This window comes from Plenodomus lingam, assembly GCF_022343315.1.
Source record: "Plenodomus lingam strain CAN1 chromosome Unknown scaffold_20, whole genome shotgun sequence".
In the NCBI taxonomy this organism is placed as follows: Eukaryota; Fungi; Ascomycota; class Dothideomycetes; order Pleosporales; family Leptosphaeriaceae; genus Plenodomus; species Plenodomus lingam.
The window spans coordinates 691,440-709,325 of NW_027093974.1; the positions used below are offsets into that span (position 1 = coordinate 691,440).

General features: G+C 51.9%; 6 protein-coding genes across 6 annotated transcripts; 3 read left to right on the plus strand and 3 right to left on the minus strand.

The window, feature by feature from the left end:
• Window positions 1-935: 935 nt before the first annotated feature.
• IAQ61_011209 (uncharacterized protein) lies at window positions 936-2,036 on the plus strand (the record flags this gene model as incomplete). Its single annotated transcript, XM_066099102.1, has 1 exon — window positions 936-2,036. One exon carries the CDS (start codon window positions 936-938, stop codon window positions 2,034-2,036), a length of 1,101 nt encoding a protein of 366 aa, XP_065950621.1.
• A 1,433-nt stretch (window positions 2,037-3,469) lies between these two features.
• On the plus strand, window positions 3,470-8,431 carry IAQ61_011210 (uncharacterized protein; the record flags this gene model as incomplete). Its single annotated transcript, XM_066099103.1, has 11 exons — window positions 3,470-3,718; window positions 3,799-5,708; window positions 5,961-6,014; window positions 6,553-6,884; window positions 7,113-7,190; window positions 7,248-7,410; window positions 7,465-7,500; window positions 7,547-7,813; window positions 7,871-8,039; window positions 8,101-8,341; window positions 8,400-8,431. 11 exons carry the CDS (start codon window positions 3,470-3,472, stop codon window positions 8,429-8,431), a joined length of 3,531 nt encoding a protein of 1,176 aa, XP_065950622.1.
• A 297-nt stretch (window positions 8,432-8,728) lies between these two features.
• On the minus strand, window positions 8,729-9,880 carry IAQ61_011211 (uncharacterized protein). The gene is made up of 2 exons (XM_003843710.2): window positions 9,269-9,880; window positions 8,729-9,023 (listed from the first exon to the last, which is right to left on the minus strand). The coding sequence occupies exons 1-2, from the start codon at window positions 9,471-9,473 to the stop codon at window positions 8,734-8,736; spliced, it is 495 nt and encodes a 164-aa protein (XP_003843758.2). The 5' UTR covers window positions 9,474-9,880; the 3' UTR covers window positions 8,729-8,733.
• Window positions 9,881-9,976: 96 nt separating this feature from the next.
• IAQ61_011212 (uncharacterized protein) lies at window positions 9,977-10,429 on the minus strand (the record flags this gene model as incomplete). The annotated part of the gene is made up of 1 exon (XM_066099104.1): window positions 9,977-10,429. The coding sequence occupies one exon, from the start codon at window positions 10,427-10,429 to the stop codon at window positions 9,977-9,979; it is 453 nt and encodes a 150-aa protein (XP_065950623.1).
• Window positions 10,430-11,227: 798 nt separating this feature from the next.
• IAQ61_011213 (uncharacterized protein) lies at window positions 11,228-13,640 on the minus strand (the record flags this gene model as incomplete). Its single annotated transcript, XM_066099105.1, has 4 exons — window positions 11,228-11,629; window positions 11,682-12,785; window positions 12,846-13,131; window positions 13,183-13,640. Coding segments are annotated over 4 exons (2,250 nt in total), but the record flags the coding sequence as incomplete, so codon positions are not given.
• A 2,916-nt stretch (window positions 13,641-16,556) lies between these two features.
• IAQ61_011214 (uncharacterized protein) lies at window positions 16,557-17,881 on the plus strand (the record flags this gene model as incomplete). Its single annotated transcript, XM_003843713.2, has 2 exons — window positions 16,557-16,605; window positions 16,680-17,881. The coding sequence occupies 2 exons, from the start codon at window positions 16,557-16,559 to the stop codon at window positions 17,879-17,881; spliced, it is 1,251 nt and encodes a 416-aa protein (XP_003843761.2).
• Window positions 17,882-17,886: the final 5 nt, after the last annotated feature.

Consider the following 17,886-nt stretch of genomic DNA (forward strand, 5'->3'; position numbering starts at 1 on the left):
CGGCGGGCCACCATCCATCCGCCCCAACTATTCAAAATGGCTTGTCTGTCCGCCGTGTTGGCAACAACAACCTAACGGGGCCCTTTGGTTTTTCCCATGGTACACATACTGTGCAGTGAACCCTCCTTGCTACTGTCATCTGTCTGTGTTTGTGTGTACCCCCCCCATACTACCTAGGTACTGTACCTACATCCTACCTACCTACCCACCTACCCACCTACAATTGAAGACTTGAGCCATTTTTCGAACCCCTCCCCTGGCTTCTAGCTGGATATCGAGATCTGTGATAGCACGACTCCTACATACCGACAAGCAGTAGTACATGCACACACAATCTTCGATTCAAAGACACCTTGCTGCCCGCGATAGCTCCTCGATTGGGAAGGCCTTGTCTCCCACCCCCCCAGTCCCACATCCTCTCGAAGATTCCGGCACGCCCGTCTGACAGCCGAAGACGCTCACCCAAGTGCTCAGCACCACCTCATTTTCCTGCCTGGGGCTTCTAGTTCGCATCAGGCCATCATCGCCCGGAAGCAGGTGGAAGCCTGTGCCGCAAGGACCGCGTTGCTGCGAGCGGGGCGCCAAGCACACAGTCCTGCCTTACTTGCCAGGCGGGCAAGACGTCGACGACCATTCCATCCATCCATCCACGCGCAAAACTACTTAAAGGAAAAACAAGCCGCCGCCGAGCGCTCGCAGGCGTTGTGTGTTAGCCTATTGTACCTAAGCCCCTCCACCCCCGTTCACCACTCACTTGTCTCGGCCAGTCCTCGCTCTCTCTCTCTCTCTCTCTCACTCACACTCTCTCTATTTTATTTTGGGGGGAGGGGGAAACGTAGAAAGTCGATTTGACGTCAGCACGCCGATCTGCCTCTCATTTCCCGCCCAAGGTCTTGTCAAGCGAGGCACGCAAAGCAGCGTCCCTGCACATAAACATGCAGGCGGCCGTGATGCAGCCCCCGCAGGCCTCGTCTGCCTATGGACCCATTCCAGTGCGCCGCAAGCCCATAGCCAACCCCGGTGTCGCCGCCCGCCCGCCGTCGCAACAATTCCATGTGGACGCGCAAATGGGCCATTCGCGATCCCGAACCACCTCGTCGAACCTCTTTCCAGCCGCGCCGTCGCCCACCCATTCCAACACCATGATCTCCCACCAGCAGTACCCCATGCAGTACCAGGGCGGTGGTCTGCGCCGCACGCCCACCTCGTCCACCAGCTCCACCACCGGCACCCCCAATCGCTCCAATAGTGGCGCTGCCCTTCGCCGCTCGTCTTCCTCGCGCTCCGGTGGCAGCTCGCCCACCTCCTACGTCGCCCTCATGCGCAAACAAAAAGCTACCGTTTGGTGCGACCGAGCCCAGTACGAGGACCCGCGCATCCTGGCACAGCAACGCCAGCTGAAGATGCGCGCAAACATGGAGGTCGCCGGCGGACCACACCATGTGCCGCCCAGAAGTGCGTCGGGCACTTCGAGCATGGCCGGCGGCGTCCGATCCAAGATTGGCCGTCACCACGGCCTCCCCAAAGCCTCGCTCTACGCACCCGTCACCTATGCCGGCTCTGGCGTGCCCATGCGCCTCAGTGCCTCCGAGGTCGACGAGGGCGACGACGAAGAGGCAGGCTCGCAGCATGGCGGGACCTATCACCATCGCTCTGGCTCTGGGCGCAGCTCCCTCGGGTCTGGCCGCCGCATGTCGTACGCCAACCCCGCCGGCCGGCAGTCGTCCAACTCGACGCCGCCTCAAAACTCGTCCCCAGAAGACCTCGGTGACCTCCAGGAAGAACCGACGCCAGACGACAGCGGGGCCCACGGCTACTTTGAACACACCAAGACCAATCTTTCCTTTGGCAGCGGTAGCAGTGGGGAACGCAACTTTGGCGGCGTCGGCGAAATGCCGGCTTCGCTGCCGAAACCGGCGCAAGAGAAGAAGGTGTCCAAAGACGACCTTGTGCGAAGAGGCAGTGTCGACGAACGGACAATGACCATGGGCACGCGACTCTTTGTAGCGAATCCCGACGCCAACGACAGCGATTGAGAGAGAAAGAGAAAGACAGAGGGAGGAGAAGAGGGAGACTGTGTTGGCGGTGTGAACTTTCTACGATACCCCGAGGCAACGATTCTTTTATTTTGTACACAACTTTCTTCCTCTCCAACTTTTCACAGCATTTGTAGACTTCCAGGGCACAAACATCAGTGGGGGGGGGGGATACGGCGATATTTCTTTTGATTTCATCATGGGCGTCCAAAGCAACACTTTGCCTCCCTCTTATGGGTGAGCGCGGCTTTTTTCATTGGTCATGGATTGGGTCTTGAGCATAATAGCTGGCTGCATGCATGTTTTCCATCTCTCTTGTTTCGACTTCCTCTGTCTCTGTCTCTCACCCACACACACTCTTTTTCTCTTGCTCTCTTCGACCCGGACACGAAGCAATGCAAACTGCATGCGTGCCCGGGCGGTCGCTAGATAACACTGTATATACTCCCCATCACAACCCCCAGAACAAACGGAAATCACCCACCAACCAGCCCATCTTTTGTCACACAAACAGCCTCTGCATTCAACCCTTCCATGACACGCATGCATACCAGAAATGAATAGGATACTCGCCTCACAGCCTTGCTTCTTTCTTCTTGCTTGTTTCATGCCACGAGTCTTTCACGAGCGGCAAGTGAGGTCCCCGGCCCCGGCGCTGTCCGCGGCATACTTCACGCACCGCAGGCGGGTGGCGCTTTACAGCACAGTGCGGTGCAGGGACTTGGCCGAGCTCAAGGCCCAAAGGGAAGTGGTGTGTCGATCGGTGCAGGTCACGTGTGCTGTGTCTGTGTGTGCATGTGCATGTACATGGTATGTGCGTGGTGTGCCTGCCAAGTACTCCGAGGCTGTACATTGTTGGATAAGTTGCCTAGAGTAGGTACGGGATGGAATATACACACGCACGCACGCTCGCTCGCGCGCACATAAACACGGCCCAGCCTTTCTGGTGGAGTGAGGTGCTTGGACGGGTTCATGGGGGATTTTTGTTTGGACAGGAATAGATTGGCATGGGAGGGAGGGAAGGAGGGAGATTGTATACGGGGTACGTATCTAGGAATAGCTTTGCGGCGTGCGCTTGCTGAGCAGAGCATGATCGGCAGGGTCCAGTGCGAGGGGAGTGTGATGGGTGAAGGGGGAGGCGGGCTTGGTGAGGCTGTTTGTTTGTGAAGGGATTGAATATATGAGGGGCGTTTATTGTTGTGTGAATGCTGTCTTGGTGATTATTTAAGCCTTGTGGTATCAAATAGGGTATGCTTGCAGGTTCTTTGGCCTTGGCCATACCGGTAGCTACTCCAGAGCTTGCTCCGTGCCTGCCAAGGATACCGACTAGGCATCTCGCCCCGATATAGATTCACTGCACTACACCGCCACCGCTATCATGGTCGTATGAGCCTGGTGCGACGCTCGTGACGCACGCGATCGTATTGATGACTATGGCACATGCCAATGGGGCAGCGAACAATGCGACGAACCGCTCGAACAAGCAAGAGGGGGTGAATGGCCACAACGGAGTTAAGACGATACCGACAACAATAGCGGCGAGTCCTGAGAAAACAGACTACAGCAGATGGAGGCTCAGAGATGACCGAGGCTGTCAGACCTGGCATTATCTCGAAAGCGACGAGGAAGTAAAGGCATGGCCGCAGAGCACAGCGGACAAGTACTTTCTAGGTCTCGACACTGTAAGTCTTGCGCCTCGATTTCCCTTCATGGCCTGTCGTCTACATTCACGCCTTCCAAGGCTCACAACTACCGTTTCTAGGCCCTCCCCAAACTCAAGCCAGCTAGGACTCCCCTCGAAGCCGCCCACAACGGCCTCTCCTTCTTCTCCAACCTCCAACTGCCACCCGGAAACTGGGCGTGTGAATATGGCGGCCCCATGTTCCTCCTGCCCGGCCTCGTCATCACATGGTATGTCACCGAGACACCCATACCAGCCTCGCACGCGATTGAAATCAAAAACTACCTCTTTGCGCGCGCGCATCCCGACGACGGCGGATGGGGTCTGCACATTGAAGGCGAAAGCAGCGTCTTTGGCACCGCAATGAACTACACCGTGCTGAGACTACTGGGCGTTGATGCCGAGGACCCGCGCATGCGCAAGGCAAGAGAGACGCTGTGGAAGTTGGGCGGCGCTTTGCATGGCCCCCATTGGGCAAAGTTCTGGCTCAGCGTGCTGGGCGTGACGGAGTGGGAGGTTGTCAATCCTGTACCGCCCGAGTTGTGGCTACTGCCAGACTGGGCGCCGATTGCGCCATGGCGGTGGTGGATTCATATGCGGCAGGTCATGTTGCCCATGTCGTGGATTTGGTCGAGGAGGTGGTCATACCCGCTGAATGATTTGACGCGTCAGTTGCGATCAGAGCTTATACCACAGCCGATTGAGACGGTCGACTTTGGAGCCTACCGCAACACAATCTCACCCATGGACAATTACCATCCCAAGACCTGGCTGCTCAAGGTTTTGTTCTGGTTCATGGCGGCCATCTGGGTGCCCTACCTGCGCCCCAACTGGATGATCAAGCGTGCCGAGGAGCATGTCTGGTGGCTCGTTCAGGCCGAAGACGACAACACCGACTACGCAAATCTGGGGCCGGTAAATGGACCGATGAATGCGCTTGTCTGTTACATCGAGCTCGGTCCTGATTCCCACAACTTCCGCGAGCATCTCAAGACGCTGCCAGAGTTCTTGTGGGTCAAGGACGAGGGCATGCTCATGAACGGCACAAACGGTGTGCAGACCTGGGACACGGCTTTCCTCATCCAAGCCGTCGAGGCCTGCGGCTGGTGCGAGGACGAGAAGTGGAAGCCGATGCTCCACAAGGCCCTCGAGTTCCTCGAAGACCAGCAGATTTTGGAAGAGTGTCGCGGCCAGCAGGCCTGCTACCGCCAACAACGCAAAGGCGCATGGGGCTTCAGCACGCGCAAGCAGGGCTACACAGTCAGCGACTGCACCTCGGAAGCCCTCAAATCCACCCTCATCCTCCAAAGCCAACACCACTACCCACCCCTCGTCTCCGACCAGCGGATCAAAGACGCCATCGACGTCCTGCTCACCATGCAAAACCCGTCTGGCGGCTGCGCCTCGTACGAGCCGACGCGCGGCAGCCCTTTGCTCGAACACCTCAACGCCGCCGAAGTGTTTGGCAACATCATGATTGAATACGACTACCCGGAATGCACCACCGCCGTCCTCACCGCCCTCGACGCCTTCTCCCATCTGTACCCCTCCTACCGCGCCCCCGAAATCGCCGCTTTCCGCGCCCGCGCCCTCGCCTACATTCGCGCCGCCCAGCGACCCGACGGCAGCTGGTACGGCAGCTGGGGCATCTGCTTCAGCTACGCCGCCATGTTTGCGCTCGAGAGCCTCGCCTGCGCCGGCGAGACGTATGCGAATTCCGAACGCGTCCAACGCGCCTGTCGCTTCTTTGTCGAGCGCCAGATGGCCGATGGCGGGTGGGGCGAGACGTACAAGTCGTGTGAGGAGGGGGTTTGGAGGCCGCATGAGCGTAGTCAGGTGGTGCAGACGGCGTGGGTGTTGATTGCACTGCTGGAAGCTGGGTTTCCGGATCAGGAGGTGTTGAGGCGGGGGGTGCGGGTGCTGATGGAGAGGCAGCGGGGGAATGGGGAGTGGAAGCAGGAGGGGATTGAGGGGGTTTTTAATAAGAGTTGGTGGGTTTTTTTCTTCTTTCACCTTCCTTCTTTACCTTTCTTCTTCACCTTTCTTCTTCACCTTTCTTCTTCACCTTTCTTCTTTACCTTCCTTCTTTACCTTCCTTCTTTACCTTCCTTCTTTACCTTCCTTCTTCACCTTCCACCTTTCCACCCTCCCTCCACCCTACTGCTCCATACTCCATACTCTATACTCCACACTCCACACTCCACACTAAAATCCCCCTGCTTATGCTAATTCGTGACGCCTAGTATGATTTCTTATCCTAATTATAAATTCATCTTTCCAATCAAGGCGCTGGGTTTGTATGCAAGGAGGTTTGGGGATGAGGCCGTGTTGTGAGGGGAGTTGAAGAGGGGAGGGATAGAGGGATAGAGGGAGGGTAAGGAGATGGGGAGGGGAGAGGGGTGGAGGGACATTGAATATTCAATTACTGCTTTTTATGGTATCCAAAATCCATCACGTGCGTCCAAGTCCAAGTTTAGATCCTAGTCTAACCCCCTACTATCAAACATCAAAATTGGCATGCAAAACTGCCAAAGTCGTACTCTTGGTTCCTGATTCCTAGTCTAGGTATCTAACTTTTCTAGCAATTGTTCAATTCACCTTCCAAGCCCATTTCCTGGGCTGTTTCCTGGTGATGCGATGGTAAGAAGATGGAAGATGGAACACACAACGCACAAGAACCTACAATAACCACCTAACCCCCCTTTGTAAAAATTAATTAGAATGAATACTGAGGAAATGTGAATATAGATATATATGGCTAGACTTAGGACACATAGCTTGGAAATAGCTTGGAAATATGTCTTGAACCTACCCCCTACCCCCCCTTACCAAAAGACACTCCAAAGCCCACGCAATCATCCTCTTCGCCCTCGCCCTCTCGCCCTCCCTCGCCTCCCACACTCAACACCCGGCCCCCCAATCCCCCACCGCTACAATCGACACCGGCCTCCTCACCGGCAAAACTACGCTTCTCCCCTCTGCCCCCAGCCCCGTAAACCAATTCCTCGGCATCCCATTCGCACAATCGCCACCCGAGCGGTTTTCGCCGCCGCGTGCGCCGCACAAGAGCAAAGCACCCCTACGCGCCACCGAGTGGAAACCCGCCTGTCTCCAGCAGTTTCGCTATCCATTGGCGAGTTCGCAGGTTACGCGGGCGGTGTTTAATAGTTCGCCGCCGGTGGAGTTGGAGGATTGCTTGTATTTGAATGTTTATGCGCCGGTGGGCAAGGCGGGGGGGGAGGGGAGGGCGGTGATGTTTTGGGTGTATGAGGGTGTTGCAGTTTGGGAATGCTGGTGCGTGGGCTTATTTCACGTTTGGAAAACTTGTTGGCTTTTCTGTTCTCCCTTTTCATCCTCTCTTTTCTGGGGGTTCTTGTGCTCAGTGTGAGGGTTAGGTCAGGCGGGGTATGATGGCAGCTCCTTTGCTTCATATGAGGATGTGATTGTTGTTACGACGAAGTACAGAGCCAACGGTATGTCCATGGATCCTAGTGTCTACTTGTCTTTGGCGTAGTTCTGATAATTGCTAGTTTTTGGCTTTCCGGCCGCCCCTGAATTGTCACTGACGGAGCGGAATTTGGGCTTTCTGGATCAACGCTTCGCACTCGATTGGGTGCAGCGTAATATCCACGCATTCGGAGGGGATCCAGACAAAGTCACGCTGTTCGGTGAGAGTGCAGGTGCATTTTTTTAGTTTGAGTTGCAGCCATTCGCGGAATGAAAACTGCACTGACTTTGACTTGCAAGCAATCGACACCCTCCTCACCAGCTTTCCAAAGGATAGTAGCCCGCCGTTTTGCGCCGCCATTCTCCAAAGTGGCCGGTATAGTTATCGTCCTACTCCGTTCGTCTCCAGCATTCCCGCATGGAACAATCTGACTGCTTCGCTGGGATGTCCGGGAACGTACAGCAGAAACTTGACGTGCGTCCGAGCTGCGAATGGGACGGCCATTCAGAACATCATCAATGTCAACTCCCTCGCCTTCAACCCAACCCCCGGCAACGTCATCCTTGTTTCGAACCCCGCGATGCGTCGTCTCAGCGGCGACATTGCGCGTGTTCCAGTCATGGGAGGAACGAATGCTCAGGAAGGACGGTGAGTGCCAGATATCAGATGATATACCGTTCCCTCCACGCTGACCATGAACAATAGCGTTTTTGCACTCGGACAAACAAACTTGACGGCGTACTTGCAAGGTACATTCGGTAGTGCTCCTGCATCTCTCATCCCTTCCATCGAAGCCGCATATCGCACTCCCACCTCCAATCTCACCGAGTACGACATCATTTCACAAATCCTCACTGACCTCGTCTTCCAATGTGTACGTATTCCAGCCATCCCCCTACAAACCCATCCCCCCATCTAACAACCAACCCCCACAGCCAACCGCCCTCTGGGCCAACGCAACCGCCTCCCTCGATATCCCCACCTGGCGCTACTACTTCAACGTCTCCTTCACAAATACCCAAGTCCTCCCCAACCTCGGCGCTTACCACGCCTCCGAAATCCCCCTCGTCTTTCGCACCTACGATTGCGCAAACACGACTACCCAGCAATCCGCACTCGCGCAGTCCATGCAGGCCGCATGGGCCCGCTTCGCTAAGAACCCGCTCGCCGGGCCTGGTTGGAATTCATTGGGGACGGGGGCGCGAGGGGGAGTGGGGTTACGGTTTTGGAGCAGGGTGGGGTGGATGGGAGGTGTGGGTTGTTTAGGGGGGTGTATGAGGCTGTTGTTGGGGAGGGGGGGGGATGCCGGGTTTGTGAAGGGATGGAGAGGGATGTGCGAGTTTTCCGTTCTTGTTTTTAATTAAAGGGAAGTTGACAGACTGGTAAGCAGGCTTGTGGGACTTGATAATACCATGGTATACAAGGGAGAGTATACATACTTCCTCCTCTTATATCATAAACATATTCACCTATCCGTCCCCCCACACTCACCCCCTCCCCTGCCACCAGAACAACCCACTCTACCCCACACTAGCCTACAAAAGTCAGCCCCAAAAAACTTCTCCCATTCATAAAACCATCAAACTCACCTCCCACATCTCAATCTCCACACTCCCCGTCCCATTCCGCCTCAACACCCCCACCCCCACAACATCATTCAGCCATGCATACGGCCCATTCCGCGCCGCCTCAAACTGCCCGCGCACCATGGCGCGCCCGTCCGGTCCCGCCGGCATCCCGGCAGTTTGCACGGTGATGTAGCTGCCGTCGTGCGTGAGGATGTTGTAGCGTGCTTCGGGGCGGAAGGCGCCCGAAGTGTCGGTGAGGCGCCAGTCGGCACCGAGGTTGAGGACGGTGCCTGGGGGGTTAGTTGGTGGGTTAGTTTTGAGGGGAGGGGAAGGGGGAGGGAAGTTTATAGGGATAGTGATTTTGAGAGGGTGGGGGGAGGGAGTGACGTCATTTCTGGTGGATGAGTTATGGGTGGGTGGGAATGGAGTGGACTGAGGGATGTATGGGGCAATTGTTGGATTTCGTAGCCGCATGTTGTTGGTGTTTCTTATTGGGCACTGCGTTATGCTGGGTATGGCATAAAAAGGTACGTACCGGACATCCGGGGACCTGTAAAAGTCCCGCCAACAATGGGAATCACAATCCGTTCTTCCCCCGTTGGAACGGGACCTAGCGAGAATCGCTCGCCTAGCAAGGCTTCCATACTGTAGAGCAGTGTTAGTTTTGGCGGCATAGGCGCTGTTTGTGCCATGGCGAGTGCGGTGAGGCCTATAAGGGTGATGGGATGGAAGAGCTGCATGATGTGGTTGAAAATGGTTCAGTTCTCATTAGCGAGTAGCCGATGTGAGAGTTACCTATGGTACTTTAGGAACACTGAACACTATTTATTACCTCTGTGGTTCTCGATGCCGGTACTGAGTCCTAGTTCGATGTCGATCGATGCTCGAGGCCGACTGTGGGGAACCCCGCTTCCCCAGAGCATGTCGGGCCGGGGAAGGAAATCCGTGTGAAGGTAGGTACTTGAAATTGGGGCTGATGTATCCATGTTTATACTGGTAAAAGTTGAGATAATGTTTCGAGGTCCTTGCTTGTATGATTTGTGAAACTGTTGGTGGTAATTGCTAGCAATGGAGATGTACCGCCAGGTAGGTTTGTGGAGCGTCTCCCGTTGTTGCTGAATTGTGGGGCTGCTACCGAAAATTGCAAACCTGGTACTTCACGACTCCAGATATCTCATGTACATTGTACATCAGCATATAAAGTTACAGCCGCTATATCTGCTCGTGCACAACAAGTTAAGCTCTAGCAGTTCGATCTGGAATACGAGGGCATGGCAGCAGCCGACCAACCACCTGATGGATGGTACCTGCTCCCACCCGATCTTTTAGAGCTCCAGATTGGACAAATCGATTTACTCCTAGCCATGTATCCCGATGAAGCCATCATTGAAGAAGACTCACAAGAACTTTTGGACCGCTTGCGACTATCCGCAGAAGGTGTGGACGTGAAGTTCGATATTGCACCAAACGTTTCGATATTTCTACGGATAACAATCGACGGCAATCTCGCACAGCATGAATCGTTGCAATTGAATCTCACCTTTTCTTTCATACCCATGGACAAAAGCGACGTCCATGACCCACCACCAGCTAAGATTCGGGCACAACAACCACCATGGCTGAGTAGACTCGCAACAGCCCAAATGATGCGTGAAGTCGAAGATGGAGAGGACTTGTTCAGCACCCTTGAACGCATCAAAGAGCAAGCGAGCCACCAGCTCCAACTATCCAACAACGCACTGGCAGCTCGCTCCTCAACCAACAGTCCAGAACAAGCAGGTCCCCTCGTACGAGTCTGGTTCTACTTCCCCTCCATCAGCACGCGATCCAAGCGCGACGACTTCATCAACCACGCGCCCTCTTACCATCTCACCGGCTTTCTCTACGCCGGAAAACCAGGCCTTCTCTGCGTCGAGGGCGCCTCACAGAGCATCGACGACTATATGAAGTTCATCAAGACAGAAAGCTGGGGCGATATCCCTGCCCATCACAAGAAAGTTAGTGAGCGCCATAGAGAACGTATTGAGAAGAGGACTTTTTCCGATATGACTGAGACTACCAATACTGTGGGCGAGAGACATGGCCAACGGGCCAATCGGGGGGATATGAAGGCGATGGAAGATTGGCTGATAGAACGAGGGTTGGGTGATGCTTTTGCAAAGGTTTTGATGTGATTTAATAAAGGCTGGAAGCACTAGATGCTCATCACTTTGGAGGGATCTCGTGGAAAGAATCGAATGGAGAGCGGATGGACAAGAAACCACTTTCAATCCATGCAACCTGAAAGAGTGTATCGCCATGTTCCCAGTGTGACAGAATCATGCAATTGTACGCTTTTTTTCTCATTACTCCCCAAATTTCTGTCTGAACCGCGACCTACACTCGATTTAGGACATAGTATATTCAATTTCTATCCCATGCTTAAACAAGCCATCGAGTGCGTATCCTTTGTTCGACCACTCCCGCCCACTGCCACCGGACATGCCAATGGATTTTAAACAGCCATGATAGACTCTCCACCGTCCTTCGTAATCCTCTTTCGTATGCGAAGTCCCATTAGACGGCCAGTGGCTTTGACCGGAGCCCCTTCATCGTCCTTCCCAAGTACAGCGCTCGGAGAAAACACGAGTGCTCCACCAGTCTCCAATTCCTCAATCCGGCGCATAATGGCCCTATCATCACCGCCCATTGCACTGATATGCTGTCTCAAGGCGGCATACCATGTTGGGCTTGTGAAACGATGAATCACAGTGAGCGAGCATAGTGCAATGAGATCAGTTGATATTGTGGGCTCTTGTGTAGAGATGATCACACGCCCACCCCAATGTCGCTGAAGGCGTATAGCTGTTTTCAACCGATTGCTAAGCAATTCCGCGCCGGGCGAATCGAGCATGTACTAAGTAAAAAGCGTCAGTATATTTCCAGGCTGATAGCGTACGAAGACAAACCTTGTGCGCTTCATCCAGTACAACAACCTTTGCGGTGCTTTGGGATGAATTTACAAAGCGATCTAATCCTAGCTTGAAAAGAATGCAGGCTGTATTTGGGGTAACAAAGGGATCGGAGAAGTCCATGATTGTCATCTCCCCGGGCAGGTATTCCAAATCGGGGACCTGACCGGTGAGGTCTAAAAAGGACTCTAGCAAATTGAGACGCATGTCTAGCATCGTACGCTGTGTAGGATCGAACTTTTCCCTAGCCAACAAAGTTTTGAACAGCTTGTAGTCCATTGACCCATCCTGGCTGTTGGTGGCGATGGACCGCAGTATGGCTTCTACCCTAGCCATGTACAGAGGTGTATTCGATGTCTCGTTGACGGCCATGAGCGTGAGAAGGGTACTTATATTCAGAGCCTTTGCATCTAGCTTAAAAGGTATAACGCGAATGTTGGCGCCCATGTAGCAATTCTTAATCCCTGGGTTCGAGGGCGATACAAGCACCGTGACCCTCTTCACATGGGCCCCCGGGTAAGCAGGCAAAGCTTCTGCGAGGTAGGTCGCTTCACTGATTTCGAACCCAACGCCACCGTCAGCCCAATCGCTATAGCTGAAGACAAGTGCCGAAGCAGGAGCTCTCAGGCGTCCGAGATGTTTGGAAGGAATGAGGGCATTCTCCAACAGTGCTGCCGTGGTATGGCTCTTGCCACTACCCTGTACTCCGCAGACAAATGTAGAGAATGGGACGTTTGTGTTATGAAAGACTTTGACGGCGGCTGATTCTGCAAATGTCTCATCCTGTAGGCAGCCTAGGAATGCGTACTGCGGAATAAGATCTCTGGCGTGCTCAACGACGATGCTTTGTGACAGAAGCGGCCCATGCCCAATGTCTCGTCGGGGACCCTGAAGTTTGCTATCTGAATCCGAGGTCTGGTTGGAGCTTGGCATCAGTTCGTCCATGAGACTAAAATCTGGTTCCTCATCGTCACTTTCCTGTATGCTGACTGTGCCTGATTCGTCATCAGAATCACTCTCGGAGTCGCTCCCGGATGTAACGTAGTCCTGGAGAGCAGAAGAAGTCCGTGACTCAACGTCCGTATTAGATGCACCTTGCGACTAGAATATTATTAGCCAATACCTTCGTGTAAAATTCACTCAGAGTGAAGTGTTGCTTACATTTGCCGATCCAGATTGAGGCATTGTTGGTGAGACTGCACTCTTGTTCGACCTCCAATTCCCACCTTGAGCTGCCTGTTTCTTCATCTCAGATAACCTATGACCCAGAAGGATTGATGAAATGGATTGACCAGCGTCATTTGTCTTTTTAGGGCCCTCTTTGGCCTGAACGGCTGCTTTTTGGTTTCTACAAATAGTCTCCTTGGTACGGTTAAGCTCAGCTGTCATGGTCTTCTCGACATCCGCTGGCTCTCTGAGACTGAACTTATGTCCAGGCTTGCGAAGCCTGAAATCATCAATGATCAAGTTATTCGATTGAAATAGACAAGTAGCTTACTGTTCTACCTTGCACCTGATTTTTCGCTGTCTGTTTTCGTTTGGGTTCACCTCCATACCGATGAGAATGTCTGCAAAAGCAGTCCATCCCACAAATTTGGAGCCTACAAAGGCTCGTTTGGGATAGAGCTCATGAACATGTTTCGCTAACTTATCGTCTGGAATCTTCGGTTTCTCCATGCCGGTGGCCTTCTGACCTTGCGTCTTAGCCTTTAGAGTCATCTGTCGTTGCAATGCCAGCCGCCAGTGATTATTATGGTAATGAAGCGTTGTCGTACTTCGAAGATAGTTTTCAGGCTGAGGAGTAGACTCAGAGAACCTAGCAATTAAGTAATGAGTCTTGGTCATCAGGCGCACATCATCGATTACGTGAGGGTGAAGGTGAAGTCGCTCGTGGTGACCGCGTAACCTTTCTTCTTTTACAACATACCCGCGGGGAAACCTCCGATAGTTCAGAATCTGGAGAAGTATTGGCAGTTATCTTGGGGATTCAGGAACACCGTCCTGCTTGTATGATTCGTAAAATTGGCCTGCGACAAGCACGTTTGCACAATAGATGATTCTGGCTAGTACACAATGTGTTTTGTAGCAAACAGTTTTAACACACGGCAATCATTAGAAACAAGAGTTACAGCCCCAATATTCCACTTCCCTATTCTTCAAGTCTTTTTATGGCTTGCCTATCGGCTTTTCACACGCAGCTCTAGAAGGTACTGCACGCCAATATTACATCCAGGGAAGAAGCTTTGACCATCTGTGGTCATACCGTACAGTACCGTGCATGTTGATCTGGTACATTCCACCTATCAAGAATGAAGTAATGTACCACTAGATGTATATACACAGATGAGCTCCTGCAAGGCAGCTTGAAATCCAGAATTCAATGCGATCAACATCTTTATTAACTGAAGTTTGCATGTATTTGACGTATTGAGAAATCTGAACAAATGTCTCACAAAGTATCTTCTTGTGAAACGTTTTTCGTGTGATACCTGGGTAATATTGCAGCCTAGTTTGATCCGGATACTAAATACTGTTGTTTTATACAGCATTAAGGATAAATCAATTCCTTGGCATCTTGCACGCATCCCGCTGGAAATTTCACAGCTAACATGTGCGAAGGGACACTGTGAGTTGATCAAAACTAACTGCAATGCGAGAGCATACGTGGAGCGACCAGTGAAATTTTCATTACGTGGCATTGTGCTTATGTAAACTCGATTCATTAGAGCATAACAGTTTAGTCCTACGATGGAAGCTCAGCAGGTGTATATGAAACATTCGTTTTTGACCGTTTCTCCCCATCATTGTCGTTCAGCCGGAATCCACACGCTTTCTCAACTGTTGCACCCGATCTGCTGATTCCTCGTTACTCAACTCCCAGTCATGACTGAACCCATCCAGAACATTGGTGGTATCATCGATGCCACCATTCTCCGAGAGACGCTGGAATCCGCGGATGCAGCCTTAAACCCTAGTTTCGTATCCTCACGCAGTAAAACTGTCCAAGCGAGCTTGTAGGGTGTATTAGCAGGTATTCCCCTAAATCGCCTTGCCTATCGCCCACAAAAACCTTCAACCGATTGGACAATGCTTGACGCACCATTGGTTGCCGGATATCTACGGGTGCGTAGCAACAACATGGACTCTCATGGTCTTATTCTGTGTCGATACATGGAAGAAATCTTCCCTCCTCATCTGTGCGTTCAATGGCAAACTTGGTATTGCGAGCAGATGCTGAAACATGGAATCCATCTTCAGACTGTCACAGACACGGTGGCATGCCTCCCAGGCTCAACACATCCGATCCTGCTTCAAGAGACGGCGGCAAAACTCAAGATCATAGGTGATTATATCCTGCGACATCGCAAGTCCTTTTTTGTCCATGCTGTCTACCTAGATCGCTACTCCCGCGCAGATAATCTGCGGTTCTTCCTATTCATCGATCGCCTGATGTCCCTCAATGCTCGCTTGAAGTGTCAGACTATGGCTGAGTTCGTGTCAGAACTCGCTCGAGTTCAGGAACGTTGGGATACCCGAGAACTACGATGTCTACGAGGAGCTAGATCAAATCGTCGCCGATATTAGGCAAGAGGACCACGCACTTACTGGGCAATTAATGGTCATACAGGAACGCTGCGTGCAGCTCAAGAAAATCATTTCAGAATTGATTCAGACTGCAGGACTACATATAACGGACAACACGCCGGGAGTGTATAATTGTAGTATCTGCCAAGTGGATTCACGCACAACATCCTGCCAGTTACACATGCCCATATTGTCGAACCTCTTTTTCCCTATCGACACAAGACTATGCAGAAATACTCAATATCCAAAGAGTCATGACTGCAGGTGAACATATTCAAGAACGAGCTCTGCAGCAGCTTGAAAAATTGTCTACAGATACAAATGACCTGAATGAACTTTATCGAGATTTCATCGATTTCATGGGCAACTGTGAGCTCCAGCTCGAATATCAGGAATATTTATTCAAGGAAAGCTTGGGAATTGATTCGCACGCTCAGTAGTTTAGGCTTGAGGTAGCAGCATCTAGTAACAGGTCGCAATAGCTTCTGTACATCGAAGTTGATATGTGGCGTTTAGGGTGATTACCGACCTTCCCTTACACTGCCTGATTACTTTTCAAGAACAATGTGCCATGTAGAATCGTCGTTGACTTCTAGATATAAAGTCGGTTGTTGTCCCGGACCATAAACAATGTATTCATCTGCTGTTCATGACATTGTATAATGCTCCCGTAGATTTCAGATTTCAGTAAGAGCTTCAAAACGTTTGTGGTTATTACGACCTAAGTTAGCCATGTAAAATCCATGTAGTAATAATACGAACCAAGTGCCGCTTCTGGTTGGCAAGTTTCTCACATCCTGGCTTACGATTGTAAGCCGTGAGACGCTTAGCATTGAGATCGAGATAAATATGTGTAGCCCACCTTTCTGCGTAATGAATTGGCAAAGGACAATGCTGACGGTTCAGCGATCTTTTTCTGCAGATCACTTCGCCAACGACAAAGTTTTATGCCACTAGATTGATATGCATTGTGTGAGGATTCGTACCTAGATTCCATACCTAGATCTCACAGTATGTTGACCTGTATTTCAGCTGTCTGTTGATATCGATATTATGCCACGTATGGCACAAATGAGAAGTAATCGATGTATACTAAGTTAGGCAGGCACAACCCGTCCGCAGGGTCATCACGTGCCGGGTCCAAACGGTTCGGCCCCACCCGTTCACCTGCAGTAGGGTACTCGCCTGCAACTCTTTAAAGCACCTCCCAACTCCACATGATAAAACGTTTGTAACAGAATCCTGTCATCGCCAGTGCCAGAATATACCATAGGGCTATCTTGTGAGATGGAGGACCTGCTATCATATTCGATGAATGCGCCTGCAAGTACGACCGGTATGTGGCTTGATGCTGAAAAGCTGTTCAGTGGCTAAATCTTCCTGCTTGACACAAGAGCTAATTAATCACAGTATACAAACAAATGCAAATGCGCATCAGAGACCTGATTGCTGTGCACAAGTTCAGGCAAGAACACAAAAGCCCCAAGAGCCCCAAGAGCATATGCACCTTGATAGAATCAGTCGAAGATATCCGAGCGCTCGACCGGAGATATTTCCCACCTTCCAAAGGCCCATCGCGACTCCAAAACTTGACTGACAACGAAGTTCATAAGCAGGCTGGCCAGGCACAAGACTGGCTGTTCGACCTCTTAGACTATCACAATATGGTATTTGACCGAGCGCATCATCTACGAACGTTCAGGTCTGCAATAGGAAAGGAGATGGCCGGCCAGCAAGAACGCTGGTCAGAGAAGGAGCGTCTTTACATGGCTTTGACCGATCCTACCATTTCGTCACCAGGATACAGACTGAAATTTGCACATATTTTGGTGCTGCAATTGAACCTTGCGGAGCGCCTGCAAGATGTTAGCAATTTTATATCAGTGCGTATGGAGCGTATCCAACATGCGAAGGAGTTAGATTCCGATTTGGGCAGCACACAAGAAGCCATTGTCGACAAGATCACTTCGATTAAAGTCGACCACTTTGCGTGTGCTGTCCCACTTTCATCTCTCCAGCCTTCTGCTGGTGCCTCCATGGTTGATCAAAATGCTGGATCTTGTCCCGTCTGCCAGAACTCTTACACTGATCTGTCAAAGTTCAAAATCCAGGATCTGATTGCTGACTACCCTGTTCGTATTAAGTACTGTGGACACATCTTAGGGAAGTGCTGTCTCGAGCAGTGGATGGTCACACGGAAGATCGACCCGGCCAAATACCCGCACCGAACTTGTCCGCTTTGTCGGGTACAACTCGAAGGCGTACGAGCACCTCCAATGCCTCGCTTATTGAAACAGCATCTGAAGAGCGACCGCCGGGCCATGGAAACTGTGCAAGACCTAAAGTATGGCTTTGAATTGGAACCTGAAGATTGTCATGACGCTGTTGCTGCCTGCTTAAGCATGAGCATCGCATGCAATGAGCTGTTGGCCATGATCCGTGGTCAGAAGAGTGATGAACGCAACGCAAGCTCTGATGAAGATGAGAAGATATTGGTTGAGAGGCTCGAAGAAGTCAAAAAGGAAATGAGAGCTTGGGGATTCAGAGGAAAAGCTGCATGGAAGGACATCTGTAAAGAGTGGAGGGATAGTGGTGTCGTACGAAAGGAGTGATCCAA